The sequence below is a fragment of the Halichoerus grypus genome, chromosome 15 (assembly GCF_964656455.1).
Source record: "Halichoerus grypus chromosome 15, mHalGry1.hap1.1, whole genome shotgun sequence".
Classification (NCBI taxonomy): Eukaryota; Metazoa; Chordata; class Mammalia; order Carnivora; family Phocidae; genus Halichoerus; species Halichoerus grypus.
This window is the reverse complement of record NC_135726.1, coordinates 34,097,538-34,120,349: the sequence shown is the minus strand read 5'-3', so window position 1 is coordinate 34,120,349 and position 22,812 is coordinate 34,097,538. Positions and strand designations below refer to the sequence as shown.

The 22,812-nt window shown below is 44.2% G+C and overlaps 1 protein-coding gene across 2 annotated transcripts in view; it reads left to right on the top strand.

Moving 5' to 3' along the window:
* LONP2 (lon peptidase 2, peroxisomal) overlaps positions 1-19,941 on the top strand; it is a 99,600-nt gene extending 79,659 nt beyond the window's left edge. For both annotated transcript variants that reach the window (XM_078062548.1, XM_036124328.2), the window contains 4 exons: positions 5,509-5,651; positions 15,751-15,958; positions 16,380-16,570; positions 19,527-19,941. In XM_078062548.1, the coding sequence (XP_077918674.1) occupies positions 5,509-5,651; positions 15,751-15,958; positions 16,380-16,570; positions 19,527-19,748 (764 nt within the window). In that variant the 3' untranslated portion in view covers positions 19,749-19,941. The remainder of the gene's footprint in view (positions 1-5,508; positions 5,652-15,750; positions 15,959-16,379; positions 16,571-19,526) is intronic.
* The last annotated feature ends 2,871 nt before the right edge of the window (positions 19,942-22,812 follow it).

The following is a 22,812-nucleotide window of genomic DNA, read 5'->3' as shown; positions in this document are numbered from 1 at the left end:
AGGTAGTGTTCATTTCTTTGGAGAACTAACCCTGTGTTTTGGGCCCTGGCGATTGCTGGCTGCAGTTAACAGTATTCTGGTACACTCCATCCTTCCCTCCTCCATCCCCTACCCCGCGAGCATTAGAAACCAGCTCTTTGTGAAAATGAAGACTTCGTCCATTATCAAGATGACAGGGTTCCTATGATCGCTCTGCCTCAAAGTGTAGCTTTTGAACTCATGAGCCGGCACTCACAGGTGTAGTGCATACTTGAAGTTAAGCAGAATACAGAGAATAATAAGTGATAACTAAAATGTTCTGTCTGGAGTAAAGATGATTATAGATCACCTAGGGCATCTGTGGTTTGGTAGATTTTCATTGCCCCTACATTCTGGGGAATTGTTGTTGTTAGTAGCCTTTTTTGTGTTCCTGGCCTCTGCTGTTTTCCATTGGTTGGATCCCCTACCAAGAGATGACATTTGCCGCGAGATTTATTCAAAAGGCAAGAAACTTTTTTTTTTTTTTTTAACACAAAGCTCCTGGGCGTTTCCGGAGATGATGTACCCCTCTATTCTACCTCCTTACCTCCCCTCTTAATATCTTCCTCTCTCCCTCCTTCCACAGTGATTCTTGGGCCCTTGGGCCTGCTTTCATTTAAGTCATGCTCCTCTGAGAGAGGAAAAGTGGGTGGGAAAGCACACTTGATCGTGTCCCTGGGACAGCTGCTCTGGAAAGCCTAATCCTTTCTCATGAGGGAGTTTGTAGCTGTAGAGTGTCTTTTCCTAATAGCTGGGGTGACATCAGCTCCCCTGAGGGAGGGCACTGCAGCGCCCGCGCATGGTTGTCCTTGTGCTGCGGGGGGGCGCCGGTGAGCAGAGCGAGCGCGTTGCAGCTTGTGCCCGGCTGCTGCTTGTTTATCTGCTGCCTTCGTGCTGGGGAACTCCTTGGTTATACCCTGACCATCCTGGCTGCGTCCTGAATTAGTCTCTGTTAGGACAGGCTGATCGATAACGTGGATGAAAGAAGAGCTGGGAGACCTCTGAGCAGAGTGAATCACCGAAAAGAACTTCAGCTCCCTCCCACTTTTAGAACAGTTCCATCTTTGAAGTGAAGAAACAGTTGAAGTGGAGTGAGGCTGAGCTAGCTTCTCATTTTATTTTTCCATGGCCTTTCTTTTCAACTTCTATTTAATAGCACTTTATTATTTTTAAGAATATGCTTCCAAGTTATTTGTAAAGGAAATTTTGGTGCATTGAATGTAATAGTAATATATATTATAGCCTAGGGAAGAATCTTGAATTTTGTTATCTTTTTCTTTTTTTCTTACAAATGTTAAATTTATGTGGCTCCCAACAGTCCTATGATTGTGGTTGAAGCCCTCTCTCTGGGGCCCTGAGTGGAATTAGGTTGCAAAGGGCACTTTGTTTTCTTCAGCAAAAGGGGCTATGGAGTAAGAACTGGGAGTCTTAGAGGTCTGTGTGAAATATTTCTCTAACTCTATAACTCACTTCCTCCCATTTATACATATTTTGGCTTTAAACATTGTTAAATTCTCCCAGCGACTCTACGACTCTACAAGGGTTACTATAATTATTATGGTTTTACAGATTAGAAAAACAGATACAGGAGGGTAAAGTAACTTTCTTCAGGGCCAACTGGGAAGCCAGAGCCAGGATTGGAGACTGTTATTTATTGACTATTTCACCATGTAATCTTAATCTCATAACTCAGGGAATAACTTTAACATTTTGGACTATATCATTTCATTCATTCTCACGTATATTTATATTAGTAAAAATCATGCCATGTGAAAGTGTATATCCTCCTCTTTCCTCAAATTGACGTTGTTTCAAAAGAATTTTCTCACATTACTTAAAAACACTCAGGAAACAATTTTATTGACTGCGTCGTATTTTCTTAGATGGCTGTACCACAGTTTCTTTATGTTCCTAACGTTGAGTATTTATATTGGATCTCATTTTTGCTCTTACCGTCAGTCTGCAGCAGGTAGCTTTGTTGTCTAAACTGTTGCCTACACAACAGTCATCTGCACTTCGGATTATGTCCTTAAGGGTAGGTGCCTGCAAACTGGGACCACTGGGTCTGTGAGTATGAATATTTGGGAGGCTTTCCTGGAAGATTGAATCACTTTATATTTCCATAAGCTCGGTGTTTGGGAAGATTTCTTCACTTTAACAGTGATCTTTGTCATTTCTTAAACTAGTTTGCTAGAGTTTAATTTGGTAACCAACAAATGGTATCTTACTCTTACAATGTAAACTTCTTTGCTGCTTGGTGAAACAGTCCTTTTCATGTGACTGTTAGCCATTAGCCATCTGAAGAACCACTGTTTCTGCCCAAGAGAAGGGCACAGAAGAGGAAGACTGAGGCTCAGCGGGAAGCGCTCGCGGGACAGAGCTCGTGTTATGTTGGGAGAGGTTGAACTTTCTTTATTGTTGTTCGCCTCGCCTTGAGAAGTCCACCTTGCTTGAAGGCTACAGTCTGAGGCAAAGCCAGCAGTGAGTCCTCGGGACCCTGCCACTGTCTCCTGTGGGTCCTGAGCCCTCTGGCAGGGGGGAAACGTGGCACTAGAGCTGAGTGCTTGAAAACTCATGCATAGGACGCAGAGGGCTCACTTGTAACCGGTATTTCATGCCTTGAAGGGCATCTTTGTGAGATGATGATGTACTGGTTGGTTGTTTGACTGAGGAATCGAAGTGTGAATTCTCTGAATTCTGTTTCTTTACTGTCACTTTGCAGTTCATGTAGGACCTTGTGGATGATACTTAAATCCAGTGCTAGCCTATCTTTCCTGCTTAGCTGGCACCATTTTTTTGGCTTGAGTTTTTCGTTCTCTAGGCTCATGTTGTAATGATGGAGCATTTTGAAGCACAGATTAGTTCTAAGTTTATTGAATTCTTACACGGTTGCTGTGCCTAAAGCCTGAAGGAAATGGCCATCTTTTATCTTATGAGGTCTCGTTGCATTAGAAATAGCTTTCCCGGGGTGCCTGGGTGGCTCGTCAGTTAAGCATCTACCTTCTGCTCAGGTCATGACCCCAGGGTCCTGGGATTGAGCCCCGCATCCGGCTCCCTGCTCAGCGGGGAGCCTGCTTCTTACTTTCCCTCTGTCTGTCCCTCTGCCTGCTTGTGCTCTCTCTCTCTCTCTCAAATAAATAAAATCTTAAAAAAAAAAAAGAAAAGAAAAGAAAAGAAATAGCTCTCCCCACCACCACTTCCTCAGTACTCAAAGCACTAAGTTCACTACTCTACTTGGAGAAAGGGATTGGATGTCCTGAAGCATTAGTTACATAATTGTGGATTGGCTTTCACCCATCCAGCTTGACCTCCTCCTGTGATCATGAATTCCAGGCTGGCAACAGTAATTAGATCTCAGAAAAGCCTGTGGTCCAAAAGCACACCAGGCTAAAGAACCTTGAAGCCTCTTCTGTGCATCAGCTGAAGTTTCAGAGCCCTTCATTTTTAGGATACGGTAGTAACCTTAGACAGGTAGTGCTTTTCTTTCTGTGCATTAATTTAAATTAAGCAATGACACCTACTTTCTGTTCTGCTTTGAGATCTACAGGGAGCTAACCTGGCCATTCGGGTGCCTTTCCACCCTTGCTCAGTGATACTGCTTAGATAGACTGCAAACAGGGCAGCAGGCAGAAAACCTCCCATGCCCACAAGCTACTAAGTAACCCAGTGATAGCTAGATTTAGTAAAACAGGTAAGTGCTGTAAGAAGTTGGAAATATCAGGGAAGACTTCCTAGAACCCAAACTTTGAAAGATGAAATGACATTCCAAAGAAATGACTGTGAGAATATATATAATTCAAGACTTACACTTAAGGTACAATGTCATTTTGCAGTCTGCAAAGGGTTTTCTCTTTAATTCTCTAATCCTCACAAGAACCCTGTAGAGATAGGTAGTGCGAAGTTCAGTGCTGGGCAGAGGGTCTGACAGGCAGCAAGTAGTTGAAAATCTGAGCTGTTGTCTGGTTTCCATCATGTATCTTTCGTGATTCAGTCTTGAAGAGGAGCCCCAGAGATCCCAGCAGACTGAGAGAGCCATTCACCCGGAAGGTCATAGCAAGCCTGTTCTATGCAGGGGTAATTTAGGGACACCCCAGCCCCCAGGATCTTTCCAGTTATCGTTGGAGTCTAAAATGAGGGCCTAATATTATAAAACACATTCAGGAATCACTTTTGGAAGGAAAGGCGTTAGTGAAAAACAGTTGTTTTAACTTCGTGAGATATCAGAAAGGGAGAATCATACCAAAAATAAAATACACAATGGCAAGTTTATAATTATTTTATGTTGTATATTATAGTAATCATTTCCAGAAGGAAGGATGTATGTAAAAAAAAAAAAAGATAATAAAGGTATTTTACAACATTTCATGAGATAGTATAAGAGTTGGAAGAGTTATGGCAAAGCTAAAAGAAAAGCAAAACTTAGGAATAGGGATGAATAGAGACAAATATTTCATACATTTTTTCAACGTCTGTTCATTTTAGGTTTCTGGCTACAGGCTTACATAACGTTTTTCTTTCCTCAAACTGGAATTACAGAGAGGAGCAGAAAGGTGGTCTGATAAGGCAGTTGGCGCCTGTTCCTTGTATGTCTAGGCTCAAACCAGGAGTCCGTGCTCCGACAAGTTGTTAGCAACCAGGGCTCTTAGGCAGGTCGAGGAAATAGTCCATTATCATAGGGGTCTCAGACCAGGCTTCATATGCTTTTACCCTGGCACTGCCCGGTATCCTTGTTTTTATTGGAAAATAACCTTTTTGCAAAAGAAGCATTGCTTATACAGGGATCCATCATTTCCAAGTTCTTTCCGCCTGTCAGGAAATGAGACACCTGATGGGACCCCTCTGAAGAGGGAGTTGAAAGCTTTGTGTTCTGTTGATCTGACAGAATTATACAAGGTAATTTATTGCATGTGACCCTTCAGTATCTGCCCTCTAAAGTTGAGCAGGGCCAGGCATTGTTCTTGGCTTAAGAATATAATAGGTTAGGGTACCTGGGTGGCTCAGTCGTTAAGCGTCTGCCTTCGGCTCAGGTCATGATCCCAGGGTCCTGGGATCGAGTCCCACATCGGGCTCACTCCTCGAGGGGAAGCCTGCTTCTCCCTCTCCCACTCCCGCTGCTTGTGTTCCTGCTCTCGCTATCTCTGTCTCTGTCAAATAAATAAAATCTTTAAAAAAAAAAAAAAAGAATATAATAGGTTAAAAAAGCAGACAGACAAGGTTGTGCCTTGCTGGAGCTTATGTGCAGTGGGAGGGTAGACAAACAAGTGAGAATAAATGAACAACACGGTGCATTATATCACCCTTCGGGGGCTCTTGAAAGACAGAGTCTCTGCCTGAGTTCCACAGATCATGAGATAAATTTTTGTGCCTGAATAAATGTATAAAGGTGACTGATCTGTTAAAGTCCGCTGTACTTCTGTTTGATGTATACTACTAATGAATTTTCAAACCTGCCAAACTCTGAGAATTTCTAAACACATTTTTCTCTCTTAGGTTGCAGAGAACAGATCTTAGAAGATGCAAAACCTGAATCTATCAGTGACACTCCGGACTTAGCCCTACCACCTGAAATGCCGATTTTGATTGATTTCCATGCTCTGAAAGACATCCTTGGGCCCCCGATGTATGAAATGGAGGTGATTGTTCTCATTTCTTTGTTGATGGCCTCCAGTTTACTCTAATGGCTGCTTCACAGGTTGGAGGAGAGTCAGAACTGGGTGGTTTGGGAGGCTGAATTTTGTCTGGAGATTGGAAACTTGTTTTCTCCATGGTATTGAATTTTAGTGCCCGGTGTGATAATAAGTAAGTCTTTTGCAGAGAGCCAGAGATTCTGGCCACACCCTTTTCTGGAAACTCGGTCTGATCTTATTCTCTGCCCTCCAGTTCCATTTTAACAACAGTGTCTCTGACTTTCCTCCTTAGAAATTCTATATTCCCATTAATGCCTAATTAAGGATTTTTTTGTGCTATTAGAGTCTTGGGGGACAGAGGCAGGGAAACAACCTAAGTATAAAATATCTGAAAATGTGAGCCTAGCTTTAACTGCCCTAGTGCAGACCCAGACTGCATCTTTTAGAAATCTGTCATTTTGTTGTTAATAGCTCCTTGGGTTAAAGCCACACAGCCCTATTAACATCTTTCTCCCCTAACTGTCCCTCACCACAGAATGTCCAGTCAGAAAGGCCTGAGCCCCAGGACTTAGTTGAGGCAGCTGGATGGAAAAAGGTATTGAGTCTGTGTCTGCTGAGGCATTTTGATACATTGCATAGGATTCTTACATGAGTTAGTATGGGTCAGTGACTAGAAAAAATTTTTGTTATACTACTGAACATAGCATGTTCTTCAGAAGCTTTACCATCACCTCCTATCAGTTTAAGAAAAAAAAAATGATTTTCAGAAGAATAAGTCTGATAAATTATACAGAAGATAACCTCTCCCTCTGACATTCAAAATCACTACCAGTAGATGCGGTTTTCCTCAAGTCTTAAAACTGTGGAGAGGAAAAGTAGTCCCCAAACCCATCTTGTTTATCTGTTTAAACTCTGAGCTGGTCATTAAGGCTAATGAACCTCTCTACAAAACTCTGTGACAAGAATAGAACTTGTTTACTCTCAACAGTAAATCTGGTCTTGAACAGTAAGAGTCAGCGGCAGATTGGTTATTTGAATTCTTAAGATGTCATGGATTTAAATTTTGAAGTGTTATAAGAAATGGAGCAAAACTTTCCTTGCTTGAGAAAGTGAGCAAAACCTACTTTTCTGTTCTGCAAGAATGCAGTGGTTTTGAGAGTGAAGACGAAAACAGGTTCTGACTCCTGCATTTCCAATGGGCTTTTTTCTCTAAGCTTTCCAGAACAGTACGTTCCAGAAGTTCTTTGGGAATTTAAACTAGAGCAACAGATAACAGAAGATTGATGCATGTTTCTGTTGCATATACCCCTTCTCTCCCAGTCATTTCTGCTGCTTTTAGGTTTGGAAGCATTGTTGAGATTCTTGGAGCTTTGGCAAAAAAAGGAACCAAAAGAACAGAAATGAGAAATTTTATAAACACTGCTTAACAGCTCTGTTTGATATCGTTGGAGAAACTTATGTTCCTTTAGGCATCTGAGCACTTTTCGCCAACATGAATCTGAAAGGTAGAGTCTAGTAGCCTTTTGCCTTTTAAAAATAGCATCTTAGAATAGAAGGTCTGGTGTTTGAGAGTTTGGAACATTTTGTTCATCTTTTCCACACTTGAGAGAATTCTCCCTCTAGCCTGGGGTTTCTGTCTCTACCTCTAGTGGTCTGATGAACCATCAGCCCCAAGCTGCTTAACCACCCTTGCCCGAGCTTTTGCATCTCTGAGATTAAGATTTATGGAACATTTCTTTATTGTCTTATTGCCCTGAGGGCCATCACTGTGCTGGGAGTCTTCCATTTTATACCCGAGAAGAAGCTTGAAGAGATTAAATGAGTCCTGCAGATTCACATAAGGTGCAAATAGTGAAGCCAGTAGTCCAACTCAGACCAGCTGATGGCAAGTCCAGTATTCTTTCTGCTCTTCTCCAGTCCCCTGTCCGACCAAGTTAATTCCTGCCCTTCCCTGCTGACAAGAGAACGGCTTGAAGTATGGCAGTTTTAAAAAAAAAAAAAGACATCTGCTCTACGTCAGATTTTTGTTTGTATTCTTACCCAGTGTAGTGCTGTGTTTTGGAATGGGAGAGTTTGGCCTGGGGTTCTTGGCCACTTTTTGTGTGTATCTGTTAGGTATCAGGCACCATGGAAGACCCTCTAACAAGTGACACGTCTTTGAATCCTCAGTCATGGCGTCTTTCCAAGAACAGATGAGGAAACAGGCTTAGAGTGTTTAAATAACTTGCAAGAAGACACAGCTTTTGCCAGAATGGAGATTTGGTTCAAGCCTGACTGCCTCCAGAGCTGTGCTCTGTTTCTCACGTGCGGGGAATGTAGCGCTGGCACGTCTGGGGTCTCGGTTCTCACAGAGAATGCGCAGTGGCCGGCCTTCGTCACTCTTCTTCCTGCAATCCTGGGGAATAGGTCTGGAGAGAGATTGTACTAGGAATGTTGGAGTATGTGTTGAAGTGATCCACGATGTTGTAAGGCACCTTTTTTTGGTTTAAATGCCTGTATTCTCCATAAAGGTAAAAGTCTAGGGTCTGTCATTTCTTCTAGAAAGAGTTTCATTTGTTCAGTAGATAACGTGTTGAAGAGCTGCTGGTAAATACAGTAGTAAACAGGCAAGGTATGATCTCTACCTTCATGGTGCTTCCTTTCATAGAGAAAATAAACAAGTTAGCATGTAATTGTAAGTTGAGATTGGTGCTATAGGGAAGACAGGCAGCACTGAGATTGGGGGGGAGGGGGGTCGCTGCTCCAGCACCATCTGAGACATCGTTTACGGGTAGACTTGGGCTTGTTGACGGTTTACATACGGGGACCAAAGGAAACAGTCATTAGAAGCAACTTCCGGGCTTCTGGTGGGAGCAACAGGATTTTTGTGTGGCAGTGCCATTTACCGCAATGAGAAAGACAAGGATGGTGAATATGTCAAATTTGAACTGTCTGAGACATGTGAAAGGAGACGTGGACACGCAGGCCTGTTGTCCAGAGGAGAGGTCCAAGGTGGAGGCATGAGTTACAGACTCGTCAGAAGATAGAGAATATTTCAAGTCCCAGAAATGTTGAGGTCACCAGAGGAAAAAGTATACACAGAAAGAGCCAGTAGCCTAGAGGCAGGCCCTGAAGAATGCCAACACTTAGGGTCATGGAGAGGAAGAGGAGCCCTCAAAAAAAGAGAGCGAAAGTTAGAAGTAGCAAGCAGGCAGGTTAAGAGGGAAACGGGTTTTATCCTGCCATGAGAACTGAGGAGGAAACCCTCCAGAAGGAGGGAATGGCCAAATGTGTTTGCTGTTTGTGTGTTCGTGTTGATAGCATGGAGGTCGGTGACCTTGGAAGAGGGGAGTGGTGGGCATGGGAGATTTGGGAGTGTGTGGAAGAAAGAACGGGAGGTGAGGAAACAGTGTGGAGGCTCCTCTTTTCAGAACTTGGCTATGAAGGATTGCAGAGAAATGACGTGGCCACAGGGAGGCTGTTTGCAAGTGGAGGCCTGTGTGCTGATCACAGCAAGCCAGTAGAGGGAGCGGGACGGATGTTGCCGTAGGGACAGCAGGAACAGTCTCTGGGCACGTGAGATGGGGTGGAACCCACAGTGTGAGGGAATGAAATCGTGTGCGACCGAGGATGCCCTCTGTGGGGTATAATGAGGAAAGGGGCGAGAAGAGTGAGTTATTTACAAGAAAATGATGATAATGATGGAACAAAGGCTTGTTCTTCTCACTGGGAGAGAAGTGAAGCCAGGACAGAGCAGGTGCAGAATGTGAAGGTGGCAGCGTCGATGGTCTTGAAGACAAGGGAACTAGAGGGATAAGAAAATGATCCGGGCTGGGAGCATTCAAATTCAGATTTCACACGTGGTGGAATTTCTGCTGGTGATAAGGACCTGGAAGAGAGTGGCTGAGGTATGGTGAGGAAGCCGTTGTTGGGATCGAGGAGCTGTTCCGAGAACACACAAGCCAGGTAGCAGCAGAGCATGAGCTGTTCGCCAAAGACACCGTGGGTGATAGCAGGATGCAGGGTGGTGAGGAAGGGGAAGAGCGTTCTGAAGGCAGAACATAGTGGGAAGGGAATGGAGGTGGGGGAGCCAGCTGCCGGAGCAGGGGGTTAGGCCAAGGGAGGAGGAAGGAGGCCCCTCACTCACCAGGTGATAAACCCAGCCTCCTTGAGTGGGATGTGTTGGGGCTAATTACATGTATGTGTTTAGACGGGTTTTAGGATTGGGTGAGTTGATGTATATAAAACCCCCACCATAGTGCCTGGTACATGCTCACAATGCACAAATGCTGGTTCCTGCAACTGCCTTACTCCCAAAAAACTATCATCCCTAATCACCAAAACAACAACAACAACAAACAAAATGCCATTTTTATTGTTTTTGTAGTCCTCATTTTATACCTGCATTTTTTTTTTTTAAAGATTTTATTTATTTATTTGACAGAGAGAGACACAGTGAGAGAGGGAACACAAGCAGGGGGAGTGGGAGAGGGAGAAGCAGGCTTCCCGCGGAGCTCGATCCCAGGACCCTGGGATCATGACCTGAGCCGAAGGCAGATGCTTAACGACTGAGCCACCCAGGTGCCCCTATACCTGCATTTAATAGTCTTCCACCCACCCCTAACTGTTCTTCACTCTCGTCAAAGATGAGTCTGCAAAAATATGTTAGTGCCAAAAGTGTGACTGACCTAACAAACTACCAGTGAGGAAGAAGGTAAGAAGGCACATTTTATTCATAGTTCTATCCCTTTAGAATTCCCTAAACAGATTGGAAAAGGACTTCTAGGAACTTAGTTTAGATTTCATGTTTAGGAATAGTATCATAAGTCACCTTTCTAATACAGTGAGATTTCCTAAAGAGACAAGATCAATTAAACTCACTTTAAGAAAAGGAAAGGAAAGGAACGCTCTCCCTCCACTGGGAGAGAAGGAGGGAAGGAGTGGGCGTGGGCGCAGGTGTCTGCAGCCCTCTGGGCGTCCGTCATGCTGAGTACTTAGGGTACTTCCTCAGAAGCACGGGCCGGGGCCACATCCAGCGGCAGAGGAAGCAGGAAAGGCTCAGGAATCAAGTGACAGTTACTTAATCTTATTTGATCTGGTCAGTTAGGAGATGACCTTTAATAATGGTCAGCTCAGTTGTAATTACTTTTATTGGTTGATTACATGAACATCCTTAGGGTGAAATGAGAATCTTAAAATTGTCATTTGCATCCTAGTGAAAGCAGGAGAGGCCTCCACGTCACTGGATACATATCCTAGCAGGCCAGTCTTGCAGTTGACCAAAAATCTCTGGGGGTAATAATAGTCTGAAACTCACAGACTGTAAATGTAGTAACACAATCAGAAGAACAGGTAAGCTGTAGTCGTTGCAGCCTCAGAAAGCCAGTCATCCACGCCCTAAGTGTCTGCATTCTGTCCGGCCCGCTCGTCCTGAGATTGTGTTTCCTAAGTATTCCTGACTCCATTCATATTTTGTATTAAAGCCTTAGCGCTGGCTTCCTGCAGTGGTGTATGAAAAGTCCTTTTCCAGAGGTCACTGCCCTTAAAAAATAGTAATATTAAAGGGAAGAAGATAGACATGCACATTTTTAAAAGCATCTGGAGTAGGGGCGCCTGGGTGGCTCAGTCGGTTATGTGCAGGCTCCTGATTTCGGCTCAGGTCATGATCTCAGAAGTGTGAGATCGAGCCCTGCGGTGGGCTCCACACTCAGGAGTCTGCTTGTCCCTCTCCTTCCCTCTCTACGCCTCCTCTACTCACACTTACTCTCTCTCTTTCTCTCTCTCCCCCCAAATAAATAAATAAATATTAAAAAAAAAAAAGCATCTTGAATAAAATGCATCCAAAGGTGAATTCCAGGAGATTCCATCAGCATGCTTGCCTTTCAAACAGACAAAATCAGGTGCTGGAAATGGGCAGAGTATAAACACTAGTGAAATGCCCGCAGGAGTTACGGTCGTGAAGTCCCCATGCACCCCATTTAGCCTGCTGTGCCGCACGCGCGTGTCAGACGCTCAGCCTGGCCCGGTGCCCCACCACGGACTGACTGTGCCAAGAAGAGGCTCTACTGAAAGGGGTGGAAGCAGCTGGCTCTCTGGTGCGGTGGCAGCCGGACTGGGGCTGTAAACACGGCTTTGAGAGCTGACAGTGGTGGACTACCGCACCTCTCCCAGGCAAACGGGATCTGACCTGCCCTTTTCTGAACGCTGTGGAAACAGATTTGCAACTCGGAAAATCAAATATTCATGAATTCAAGGCTCAAGATCTTAGTACAAAGACTTGAAAGAAGTTGGCAGATGGATAGCTGCCGTGGTGACAGCCTGGCAGGAGCACAAAAAGCTCTCTGAGGTATAAAAGAAACCAGTTGACAGTGGCCGCGTCCCACGGCCATCTCATAGCTCGGGTCACGCGGTCAGTGTGGTACGTGTTTGCGCTGGAAAGAAGGCCATGGAATTACCTGTGTCTGCAGTCCTTGGCACCTGCTGGCCTCTGTCTCAGGATGGCTTCCTGGCCCTTCTCCTCCCAGCAGACTCTTACTCGTATTTTAAGACACTGCTCAGCCTCTTCTCTGACACTTGTCCCTGCTCCCCAGACAGGGATCTGTGACTCTTCAGGGCCTGTAGATGGAAGCCCTTGGTACACACCCCGCTGTCTCCCCGTGCTGGAGTAGAATCGTGCCTTTATCTAATGTGCTTGAGTAGTCTGTCAGTTCCAAGTGGTATTCGCTTTTATGTCTCTATGAGCTGTCACGGAACCTAGCTCAGGATGCTCGGGAAAGCACTGTTGAATGAGCGTAAAGCCCTCGATCCCTCTCATGAGGCTGCGGTAGTAAATAACAGGGTCCTAAAACTGTGAGCATTGATCGAGGCTTGGAACCGTCACAAGTTGTACGTATTTACTGTTTCGGTCAGGTATCACTATTTCCAGTTAATCAAGGGGGATGAACAGTGGGAAGTTGCAATGATTATACACAGATGCTCCTTCAGCATGGCTACCGTCGAACTGGTAAGAATGAACCAGACTTAGAAGACATATTCTTTTTTTCTTTAAAGATCTTATTTGACAGAGAGCACAAGCAGGGGGAGTGGCAAGGAGAGGGAGAAGCAGGCTCCCCGCTGAGCAGAGAGCCCATAATGGGGCTCGATCCCAGGACCCTGAGATCATGACCTGAGCCGAAGGCAGATGCTTAACTGATTGAGCCACCCAGGTGTCCCTAGAAGACATACTCTATTTTTAATTAGGTCTTTCATTAAATATTTTCAACACTCCTTCAATCTGCATATTTACATGATTGATTTCCATGATATAATTATTAAAGATGAGATCAACCATTTTTTTATAAACAAGATTTAGTTAACAGATAAGGAAATTGAAGCACAAGGATATACCTGTGGGAAATTGAATGACAAAATGAGCTTGGGATGCTTGTGTTCCACTTTGACATCTAGCAGGGAAAACATTCTCAGCTTCAAGCTGAGGCCTGTCTTGGCTAATATAACTGATGATTCCACAGACCAGCAGTGCAATTAGAAACTGACAGAAAAGTACTGATACACCTAGTTTTGAAATTATTGTGTTGAATCACTTTCTAAGGAGTGCTATGAGACACAAATTGTTCTGTGCGAACGGGTTAAGATGGCTGGGAAGCTGCACACAAAAGCAGGAAAGAAGCATAGGTCTTACCCTTTACATTCACAGTTACTTACATTCGCCTCATTTCTGAGGGAAAGTACATAGAAACCTGATGCGTGATTGTTACAGTTTCAGAGCACGTGCCCTCAAAAGTATGACTCCAGGGCCGCTTGACTGACTCATTTGGAGAAGCACATGACTCTTGATCTTGGGGCTGTGAGTTCGAGCCCCACATTGGGTGTAGAGAATACTGAAAAATAAAATCTTTTTGAAAAACGTATGATGGGGCGCCTGGGTGGCTCAGTCGGTTAAGCTTCTGCCTTCAGCTCAGGTCATGATCTGGGGTCCTGGGATCGAGCCCCATGTTGGGCTCTCTGCTCAGCAGGAAGTCTGCTTGTCCCTCCCCTTTGCCCCCTCTGCCCACCCCACCCCCCCACTCATAGAGGAGCACATTTTCTCTCCCAAATCAGTGAAATCTTAAAAAAAAAAGTTTCCAAGTCTAAGAATCTAAGAATTAAAGATCCTTTACCTTTTAGATAACAGCTATTAGCCTTAATCACAGAGATTCTTGGGTTGCTGGTAGTCAAGCCCCCTCACTTCTCCCTCCTATATGTTGTTAAATCATAGATTTGCCATTTTCCCATCTTCAGGTTAATATGAGAACACTTAACCATCAAGTCAGAATAAAATGCTTGTGGGCCTGGATGTTTCTGGTTTGGCCATATGTACTTACCTGCCCTCCATTGTTCAGTGAGCAATGCACCAGTTACCTCTACCCAGAGTATGAAGCCTCCCCAGCAGATGGAGAGTTGGAAAACTGGCTTGGTTTCTTGAAGCGACACAGTAATCAACAAGCACCTTTCTCCTGACTCTTTGGAGACATTTTTGGTATTATTCTGACAAATGAGTTTTGAGGATTTAGCTGTAAAAAAGGGATGGTTCTTGTTATAGCTAACAGAATTCTGCCAAATGGCTTTTTCAGTTAAATTTACACATGATTCATTGTACTGAGGATAATTCTTTAGGATTAGTTCATTCAGCCCTAGAAAAGAGCCATGTGGTAAAACAGGACCCCCTGGCAAATTCCCACCCAAAGTAGATGTCATTAAGGGATAGAAAATTGATTTTATATTAGAAAAAAACGAGCCTTGGGAACACTTTTATAAGTAGTTGTTTCTGTGTTTTCCTTAAATAGTATTGCTCTTTTGTGTCTTTCTCCTGAAGTACGTATGGGAACAGGGCAAGTGCCAAAGCCGAGGACGTGGGATCCGGTATGCGCTCGGCTCTGTGAATGCCGCGGTTTGGACTTCCGAGTCTCTCACTTATGAAACAAACTTTCAAAACATGCTAGCAGGTTTACCACTAAAAATAAGTGCCCAATAGCTTTCATGGATGCCACACATGATTTTGGAGTGTTTTAAAGTCAGGATTTTCACCATCTAAGCCCCTTGGAAAAGGAAGAAGCATCAGCAATGCAGCCCTTTAACCAGAAACTCAGACTGTTGGTTCTTCTGCTCCTAAGTGAGAAAGTTACCTCTGGTGGAAAAATCTCATATTTGGATTAGTGACGGGTTGACAAGTTGTGCTCAGTTCCTCTGACATGGATAGCTTCTTTTTTTTTTATTAGAGAGGGAGAAAGCGCACAAGCAGGGGGAGTGGCAGGCAGAGGGAGAAGCAAACTCCCCGCTGAGCGGGGAGCCCGATGGGGGACTCGATCCCAGGACCCTGGGATCATGACCTGAGCCGAAGGCAGACGCTGAACCAGCTGAGCCACTCAGGCGTCCCTGGATAGCTTCTTCTATAGGATAAGAAATTTGGAGGCTTAGAGGGTGCAGTAAAAGTTAATGTGATTGTGTTTCAGCTGTATTGTTACTTTTTATGTGTTTTCCTGACTTGCATGAACTGGCTCATCACCTGGCTGATGGTCTCAGGCAAGTGACACGTTCGAGTTGACAGCAGCAGTGGGGGCGCAGTGGGCCTCCGAGCCCACGGGAAAAGATCCGGGGCATTGTGAAGTAGTAGTTTATAATGTTTCTGCAGCAGTTACAGAGAAAGTAAAGTGGCAGAGAAGTAAAATCTAGGGGTTTTAACACAGAGCTTCACACTTGGCCATTTAAGAAATGTCTGCTTGAAAAAGGGTTTCTGGTTTCTGAAACAAATGCATGATTGCCTAAAATGAAGTTAGGTTCTAGAGTATTTATAAATATGCAGCCTAATAAAAATATTTAAGTAGATAAAACAATTGGGTTTGTTCTTTAAAAATCAGGGCATGTGTAACTAAATGTGGCTCTTTAATCAAAGTTATTCACACATGTTTTAAGGTAAAAATAAGTGCCAAACAGAAGTTTGGTTCAAATCAGGTGCAGCAGCAAGTACTTTGAGTTGAAGCGTAGCTGAATAAGTAGGCTCTGGCGGCATGTGGTGGGGAGATAGGCCAGCCAGAAAGTAATTTGGCTCTTGTTGACTGAACTCATCATTTTTCCTCTTTCTCTCAAGGTGTCCGAACGGTTGAGTCAGCCAGGAGTGGCAATAGGTTTAGCTTGGACCCCCTTAGGTGGGGAAATCATGTTCGTGGAGGCAAGCCGAATGGATGGCGAAGGTCAGCTAACTCTGACTGGCCAGCTAGGGGACGTCATGAAGGAGTCCGCCCATCTTGCGATCAGCTGGCTCCGCAGCAATGCGAAGAAATACCATCTGACTAATGGTGAGTGGCCTCGCCCCGGCCAAGGCGCGCTGTTAAGCAGGGAGAAGGAGCCTTCGGATCGTGATCCGGGAGGCATCTCCCAGTTCTGTGACAAGGATGAAGGTGGGCTGTAAATGAAGAGTTACACTTTCAGGAAAGTAGCAAACCTTTGATTTTGAACGCCCATAGAAATTCTAGTTCCCATGTTAGGACTATGTGGCTAGTGCCTGAACTAGAAACTGATTTTCAAGGGTTTGTTTTCAGTTCTCCTTAGAGTAGAATGAAACTGTTTTTCCAGACCCCACTCTAATTGTACCACCCATTAATATTTTGAGGGATTCATTTACCCAAAACATTTTTATCTTTTTTATTCTCTTTTTTAGGAGAAAAAGAAAACAGGTTTAATTTTTTCTACATTAAAATCCTTATTTCCTTTTTTAAGCTTCTGGAAGTTTTGATCTTCTTGACAACACAGACATCCATCTGCACTTCCCAGCTGGCGCTGTCACAAAAGATGGACCATCTGCTGGAGTTACCATAGTAACCTGTCTCGCCTCGCTTTTTAGTGGGCGGCTGGTGCGTTCAGATGTAGCCATGACTGGAGAAATCACACTGAGAGGTCTTGTTCTTCCAGTAAGTCTGAAGAAAGTGATTTATATGGTTTTAAATTTTTTTAATTTTAAGTTTAAATTAATAGTAGTTTCCCTTCTTCCTATATGTATATATATATACACCTTAGTTTTAAACACATTAAAGTTTTATACTTGTAACTAATTCACATTTTTCAATATTGATCAAATAAAAGAAGAACTGACAATGTTTTCCCTTCTACTAAGAAAGAAGACTTATGAGGGAAAGAAGTATCAGTCTGGTCATCAGAAATGTCAGCCACTGAGGTGAAGAGTGGAGGTTTTGTTCCAGTTAGCAAATTGTTAAGCAGATAACTTCTGTGTAAAACAGGATAGCAGCTGATTTTTTAAACTTGAGGCTAACTCCTCAACTTTTGAAGTCCCTGTGAGACCTCCTATAAATAACTTAGACTACTGTAGTTGATAGATTTATAGAAAAGTAAGTATAAAATGGAAACTATAATAAAGACCAACCATGTCTAATTGCTAAATTTGTAAAAAGTTCTATATACATGGGGCTTTGGGGCTCCCCTCTATACCCTAAACTACTTATAAAAACACTGATAAAAAATACAGAGAACTTGAGCGATCATTTAGGGTCTTAAGTCATTGATTACCAGTACTAGTTTACAACAGAATTTTGGTGGGTTCATAGCAAAGTGAGAAAAGAAACGAATGTTCTTTATTCTGAGAAACACCTTTATTTTATGAGGTAATTGTGAAAGTAGATCATAGAATCACCAGTCGAGAGATCACTAAAACTGCTCTCATTTCCCCAATTTTTAAAATTCAACCAGGAATTCAACCATGTTCTAAATCCTATTATTATGATACATTTGTAGGTCTGTGTTTGAAAGGAATGGCTAATCTCCTTTCTTTACCTTACCCAGGAATTACTGCATTTCAAGAGACCGTAACAGTGGTTAATAGTGGTTAATATTATCTGTGCTATTAAAAGGAAATATAAATGCTTTACTGACATGAACTTTTCAGCTTCCTAGTTCAAGATGGTAGACTAAGCAAATAGTGAAAGGAATAACACAGACACTCAAAAATGAGTGGGGAGTCAGCAGCTGAGAGTTCAGCCAACTTCTGGAAGATAGTTTCCTGGCTGGTGAGATAGAATTGGAGGTAGAGACGATCTTCCCAGAAGGAATCTGGGAAAAGCGTGAGCTCAGAGCCACAAGGCACAGACCAGGAGAGCAGGAGAGAGATGGGAAACAAAACCAGGGGATTCACAGAAATGTCCATAGAATAAATGGGTCTTCCCCTTGATCCCTTGCTCTCAGGGCAGAGAAGCACCCAGGTGAAGGCTTTCCCACGCCCACAGGGGAGAACCACAGCAGCTTTGAGGAAGCCCCGGTTTTAAACCTATTCCATGAGAGGTGAAAAGCCTTCAAAGCATTTAAGAGAAAGACTTGCTAAAGCTGGCAGTTCAGAGAGAACAGTTCAGGAACAGAGAATGGGGACAAAACTTGGATTTAAAACTTAGGTTTTAAAATTAGAAAACTATTCAGAAAAAAAACAATAGAAAAAGCAATCAAGCAAATCCAGCATCTAACTGTCAGGCATTCTAGCAAACAGAGAAAACGGAATAGAACAAACTGTCAAAGAAATAATGGAACATTTCCTAGAATTGAGGGTTATCTTCAGATTGAAAGGGCCTATGCCAACCAGGAGAAAGATCTCATCCCCACGACTGTTCAGATAACAGAGGAAAAAGCTGTCTCATCAGTCTCCTCAGTGACCTTCAAAACTCTGAGGGAGAAGGATTTTAAATCCAGTCTAGTATACACAGCCTTACCATCAACCAAAAGTGAAAGGTAGGCGAGCTCATACATGCGAGGAGTCCGTTTGTCTCTGAAAGTGAACGTCAGCCGCACACGGAAGAGCCGACGGAGACGACAGCTGTGCAGGGGTGCGCGGAGCAGGGATGCAGCCGCAGGTGCTTGCAGAGCTCTCACAGGCCGTCTCCAGGGCTCCCGTGTTCTGGGGGGTCTGAGAGCTGCATTTGGAGTCTGATGCTGCCTAACACACCACCCAAAACAATAATACTTATTATTCTCACAGTTTCTGTGGGTCAGGAATTCAGGAGAGGCTTAGCTGAGCTCGTCTGCCTCAGGGCCCCACCATTGCAGGCGCAGTCATCTGCAGGTCGACCGGGGCTGGGGATCTGCTTCCGAGGTGGTTCACTCACCTGACTTAGCAAATGGGTCGTGGTTGGCAGGATGCCCCAGGTCCTCACCTTAGGGCTTCTCCAGAGGCTGTTGGGTGATCTCTGCTATGGCGGCTGGCTACCTCCAGGGCAAGAGAGCCAGAGAGACGGACCTAGCAGCAACAGCTCTCATTTTTTATGGTTAAGTGTGAAAGTCATACAGCATCACTTCCCCCACACTCTGTTTCTTATGAGTCACTAAGCCTGGCCCACATTCAAGGGGAGGGGAATTAGACTCCCCCTTTTGTCAAGGGACCATTGTGGACATATTTTAAAATCACCGTAAGAGCCTACCTACATCATTTGGGATACGTTTTCTTCATCAGGTGACACAAAGGTTATGGCTTCAAACTTGTGCAGGAGCTAAGCTCTATAGGAATGGTATTTGTGGTCAAAATAATGTAATGATTTTCCAGACTCGACCTATAGATAAGATTGTTTTGACTGCAGAATGGAATATAAATATTAACCTGACAGTGTAAAAAGGAATCATGGACATAAGAGGTGCTCATATCTATAGAAAGCTTTTAATTTTCCCCCACTAAAAGGATTAAGTAGAACACAAATTGAAACATAAAGAATTCACTGTTTATTAACCTTTTTTAGTGGCTTTCCTAGCTCACGCTGTAACAGAATGGAAGATGATTTAGATGTTTCAGAACAGCCGTGAGAGAAAGTTGGGTCAGGGATCTTTCACAGTCTGAGGATGACCAGAAATCTGAGTAACTGTCTTCTCTCCTTCTAGGTGGGTGGGATTAAAGACAAAGTGCTGGCAGCACACAGAGCAGGACTGAAGCGAGTCATTATTCCTCAGAGGAATGAAAAAGACCTTGAAGAAATCCCGGGCAATGTACGACAGGATTTAAGTTTTGTCACAGCAAGCTCCCTGGATGAAGTTCTTAATGCAGCTTTTGATGGTGGCTTTACTGTCAACACCAGACCTGGTCTCTTAAATAGCAAATTGTAGGCCCAAATACCAACTTTTCCGAATTTCAAGTTATGAAGTGCCAAAAGGTACGGAAAAGATTTTTGTTCATACCGGTAGAGGTAAGCAAAGTATCCCTAATTTGTGAACATGATCACACACAACAGTAACAAATCTCACTCAGGTGGTGGCTAGTGTTGATTACAGAAATGTTAATAAACTGATAAAAATTAAATTCCTGTCTTCAGTGAAATCATTACTGTCTGGAGACGTGTAGAGCATCAGTGCCCAGAACAGAAGCATCAGTATTCCCTGTGAGCTTGTTAGAAATGTAAATTCTCAAGACCCACCAGCAGACCTTCTAAATCAAACTGTGGGGGGAGGGCCCGGAAATCTGCTTTAGTTACGCCCTCCAGGTGATTCTGATGCGTGGTCAGCATCAGGAACCGTGGGTGTAGACCATTACCTCAGCAGAGTCACCTGGGGACGTATAGTAACAGAGCAGGGGCACGGGACAAAGATGAAAATAGCACCAGCCATTAGTCTTTGTGGAAAGTAAAGTACTCAAGTGACATGAAACCTGGGATGGGGTCTGCACACCCCCGTATGGGGTGCTGCTTATGCTGAAGGAAGCAGCAATCAAAACGCAAGGATTTATATCCGGCCGAGTGGCGCACGTTCGCACACATTATCTTAAAAAAAAGCAAAGTCCACTCCTCAGGGGCAGCCGTCCATTCTGAGGTGGTCCCCACACTCGATACCCTGACTCTTGTCACTCCCCGTTCCTGCCCTGTCTGCCTGAGCCAGTCCCCAGATCCGGTAGATGCCATGCTCTCTCCTCCTGGACTGACTGGATCCAGGCTCTGGACAACTAGTCAGGCTCTGCTGCTGCTGCTGTGAGACGGGGACAGTAGTGCTTAAGTCAGTGTCTCCGAAGACGGGTGGGAACGCAGCAGTACAATTCTAACGAGACTCTTTTATTACAAAATGTTACAACAGATAGGCTAAGATACTTGGACTGCCTTGGATGAGCACGGGGTCCGCAAGTTACCCAAATACCTGCTGGTGAGATCTGAACGTGTCCTGGAATTACAAATCCAAACCTAGGGCTCCAGATAGGGGGCTCGTTATGGCCAGCGGGAGAGCAAGCATCAGGACATTTAAAAACAGTTCTTTGACTGTCCTCTCACTGTTCAGGTTTTCTCTCTTCTATGCAGTCATCTTTACCGGGGAGGAAGAGAGGATGCTGTTAGTTCATTTTCAGCAAGCAAAGGGAGCTGATCCAAACCCCAATTGCGAGGCCTCCTACACCCAGCAGCGGCCGCCAGACACACTGAAGGGTGGGACTTATCGCCTTCTTGGGGTCCCGGACGCTGCTTCGGCACCCTCGGGCCTGCAGCCCGCCGCCCTCCCTAACGGAGCCCGCAGGGAGCCCTGCATGTCCCTGGCACTGGTTTTGGTTTTTTAAGTCTCTGTTTTATTCACTTGGGTTTTTTTGAGACAAGAGAGCAGAATTTACCATTTTGGCCAGTTTTAAGTGTATAATTCAGGGACATTAATTACATTCACAATGCTGTGTAACATCACCGCTCTCTCCAGAGCTTCTCCATGATCTTCAAACTGTACCCACTGAATAGTAGCTCCCCTTTCTTCCACCCACCTCCCTGGAACCGTTCTGTCTGCGCATTTGCCTCTCCCAGCTACTTCAAGCTTTGGTGTGTGACCTACGTCACGTGCGTGTCGTCAGGGTTTAGCCATGTTGACCACGTGCATCGGAACGCGTCCACCGTGTGCATGCCCCATCTCCGTTCACCCGAGGCCATCTGGCTTGGTTCCGCCTCTGGGCTGTTGCGGAGAGTTCTGCCGCAAACCGTGTACGGCGGTCCCTGTCCCTGCTTCTCAGTTCTGGGCATATACCCAGAAGCAGAGTTGCTGTGCTCAGGGTGAGTCCCTGCTTACCTTTGTGAGGAACCCCCAAACTCTGCCTCCACAGCGTTTGCTGCACCATTTGCCATCCCCACGAGCAATACACAAAGACCCCAACTTCTCCACTCCTCGCCGCCACGTTTCCTTTTTGGGAATAGCCATTGTCAGGGTGTAAAGCAGCAGCTCTTGATTTTGACTTGCGTTTCCCCAATGACTAGTGATGCTGAGGATCTTTTCCTCGCATTGTTTTTTAAAGAGTTATCCAAACACCCTTTGTATCAGTCAGCTGAGGTTTTTTATTGAAAATGTTAACTCAAAGTCTCAGTAGGGCTGGAGGTGAAGGCTTGGATGTATTTAACCAGTACTCCGCATGCCTTTTACTTACGAGCTTTCAAAACTCTTCAAGTATTAAAACTAAATAAAGCTTTAAGTGGTAATCAAGAAATTCTGTATGGTCTGCTTAAAACATACACGTTTTTTACTGGACTCTGCCTCTTTTGTTTGAACCTTACCGATAACTGTGTCAGGGGCAGAGGTCTTTAATGCTTTCGATTATAGTGAAAAATGCCATTAAGTGATGGATCATAAAATATTTAACATCAGTTTATAAATCTGTGATTACAAATATTGTCTCCTGGTTCTATGAGTGGTATTTAAAGGCTACTAAATATACCTGATTTTTTGTTTTTTTAATAAGAGGGGGGCAAAAAAGTGCATGTGCTGAGCAGAACACCAGGATTTCCTTCTTTCCTCTTCTTCCTTGACATTGCTCAAGACTTGCTTTCTGCTCACAGCACAGATTCTCTTCATGAAGAGTGGGAATGCAAATGGTTTCATTTCCAGTGCCATCTCTGGTAGTGGCTGCTAGAAATGCAGAGGATTTGCATTCCCATCTTTGGACACAGTGACTAGTGAGGTCTACCACCAGGAGATACCTATACTAGGTGGGTGCCATCCATGTTGTGAGGTAATCAAGTGCTGAGAGTATTCCTATTTTCCAGTTAGAACCACTGAAATGAGGCAAACTTTCCTATAATTAAATGTGGGGGGGGTGGGGAGAGCACTAGGATTTTTGGTGACCAAAATATCTATAGCCACTCCCATACATGTAGTTTGCAGAAATTGGGCCTTAGAAAAAATTAAGCAACATTATAGTAAAAATCACTCAGATCAAAACAAA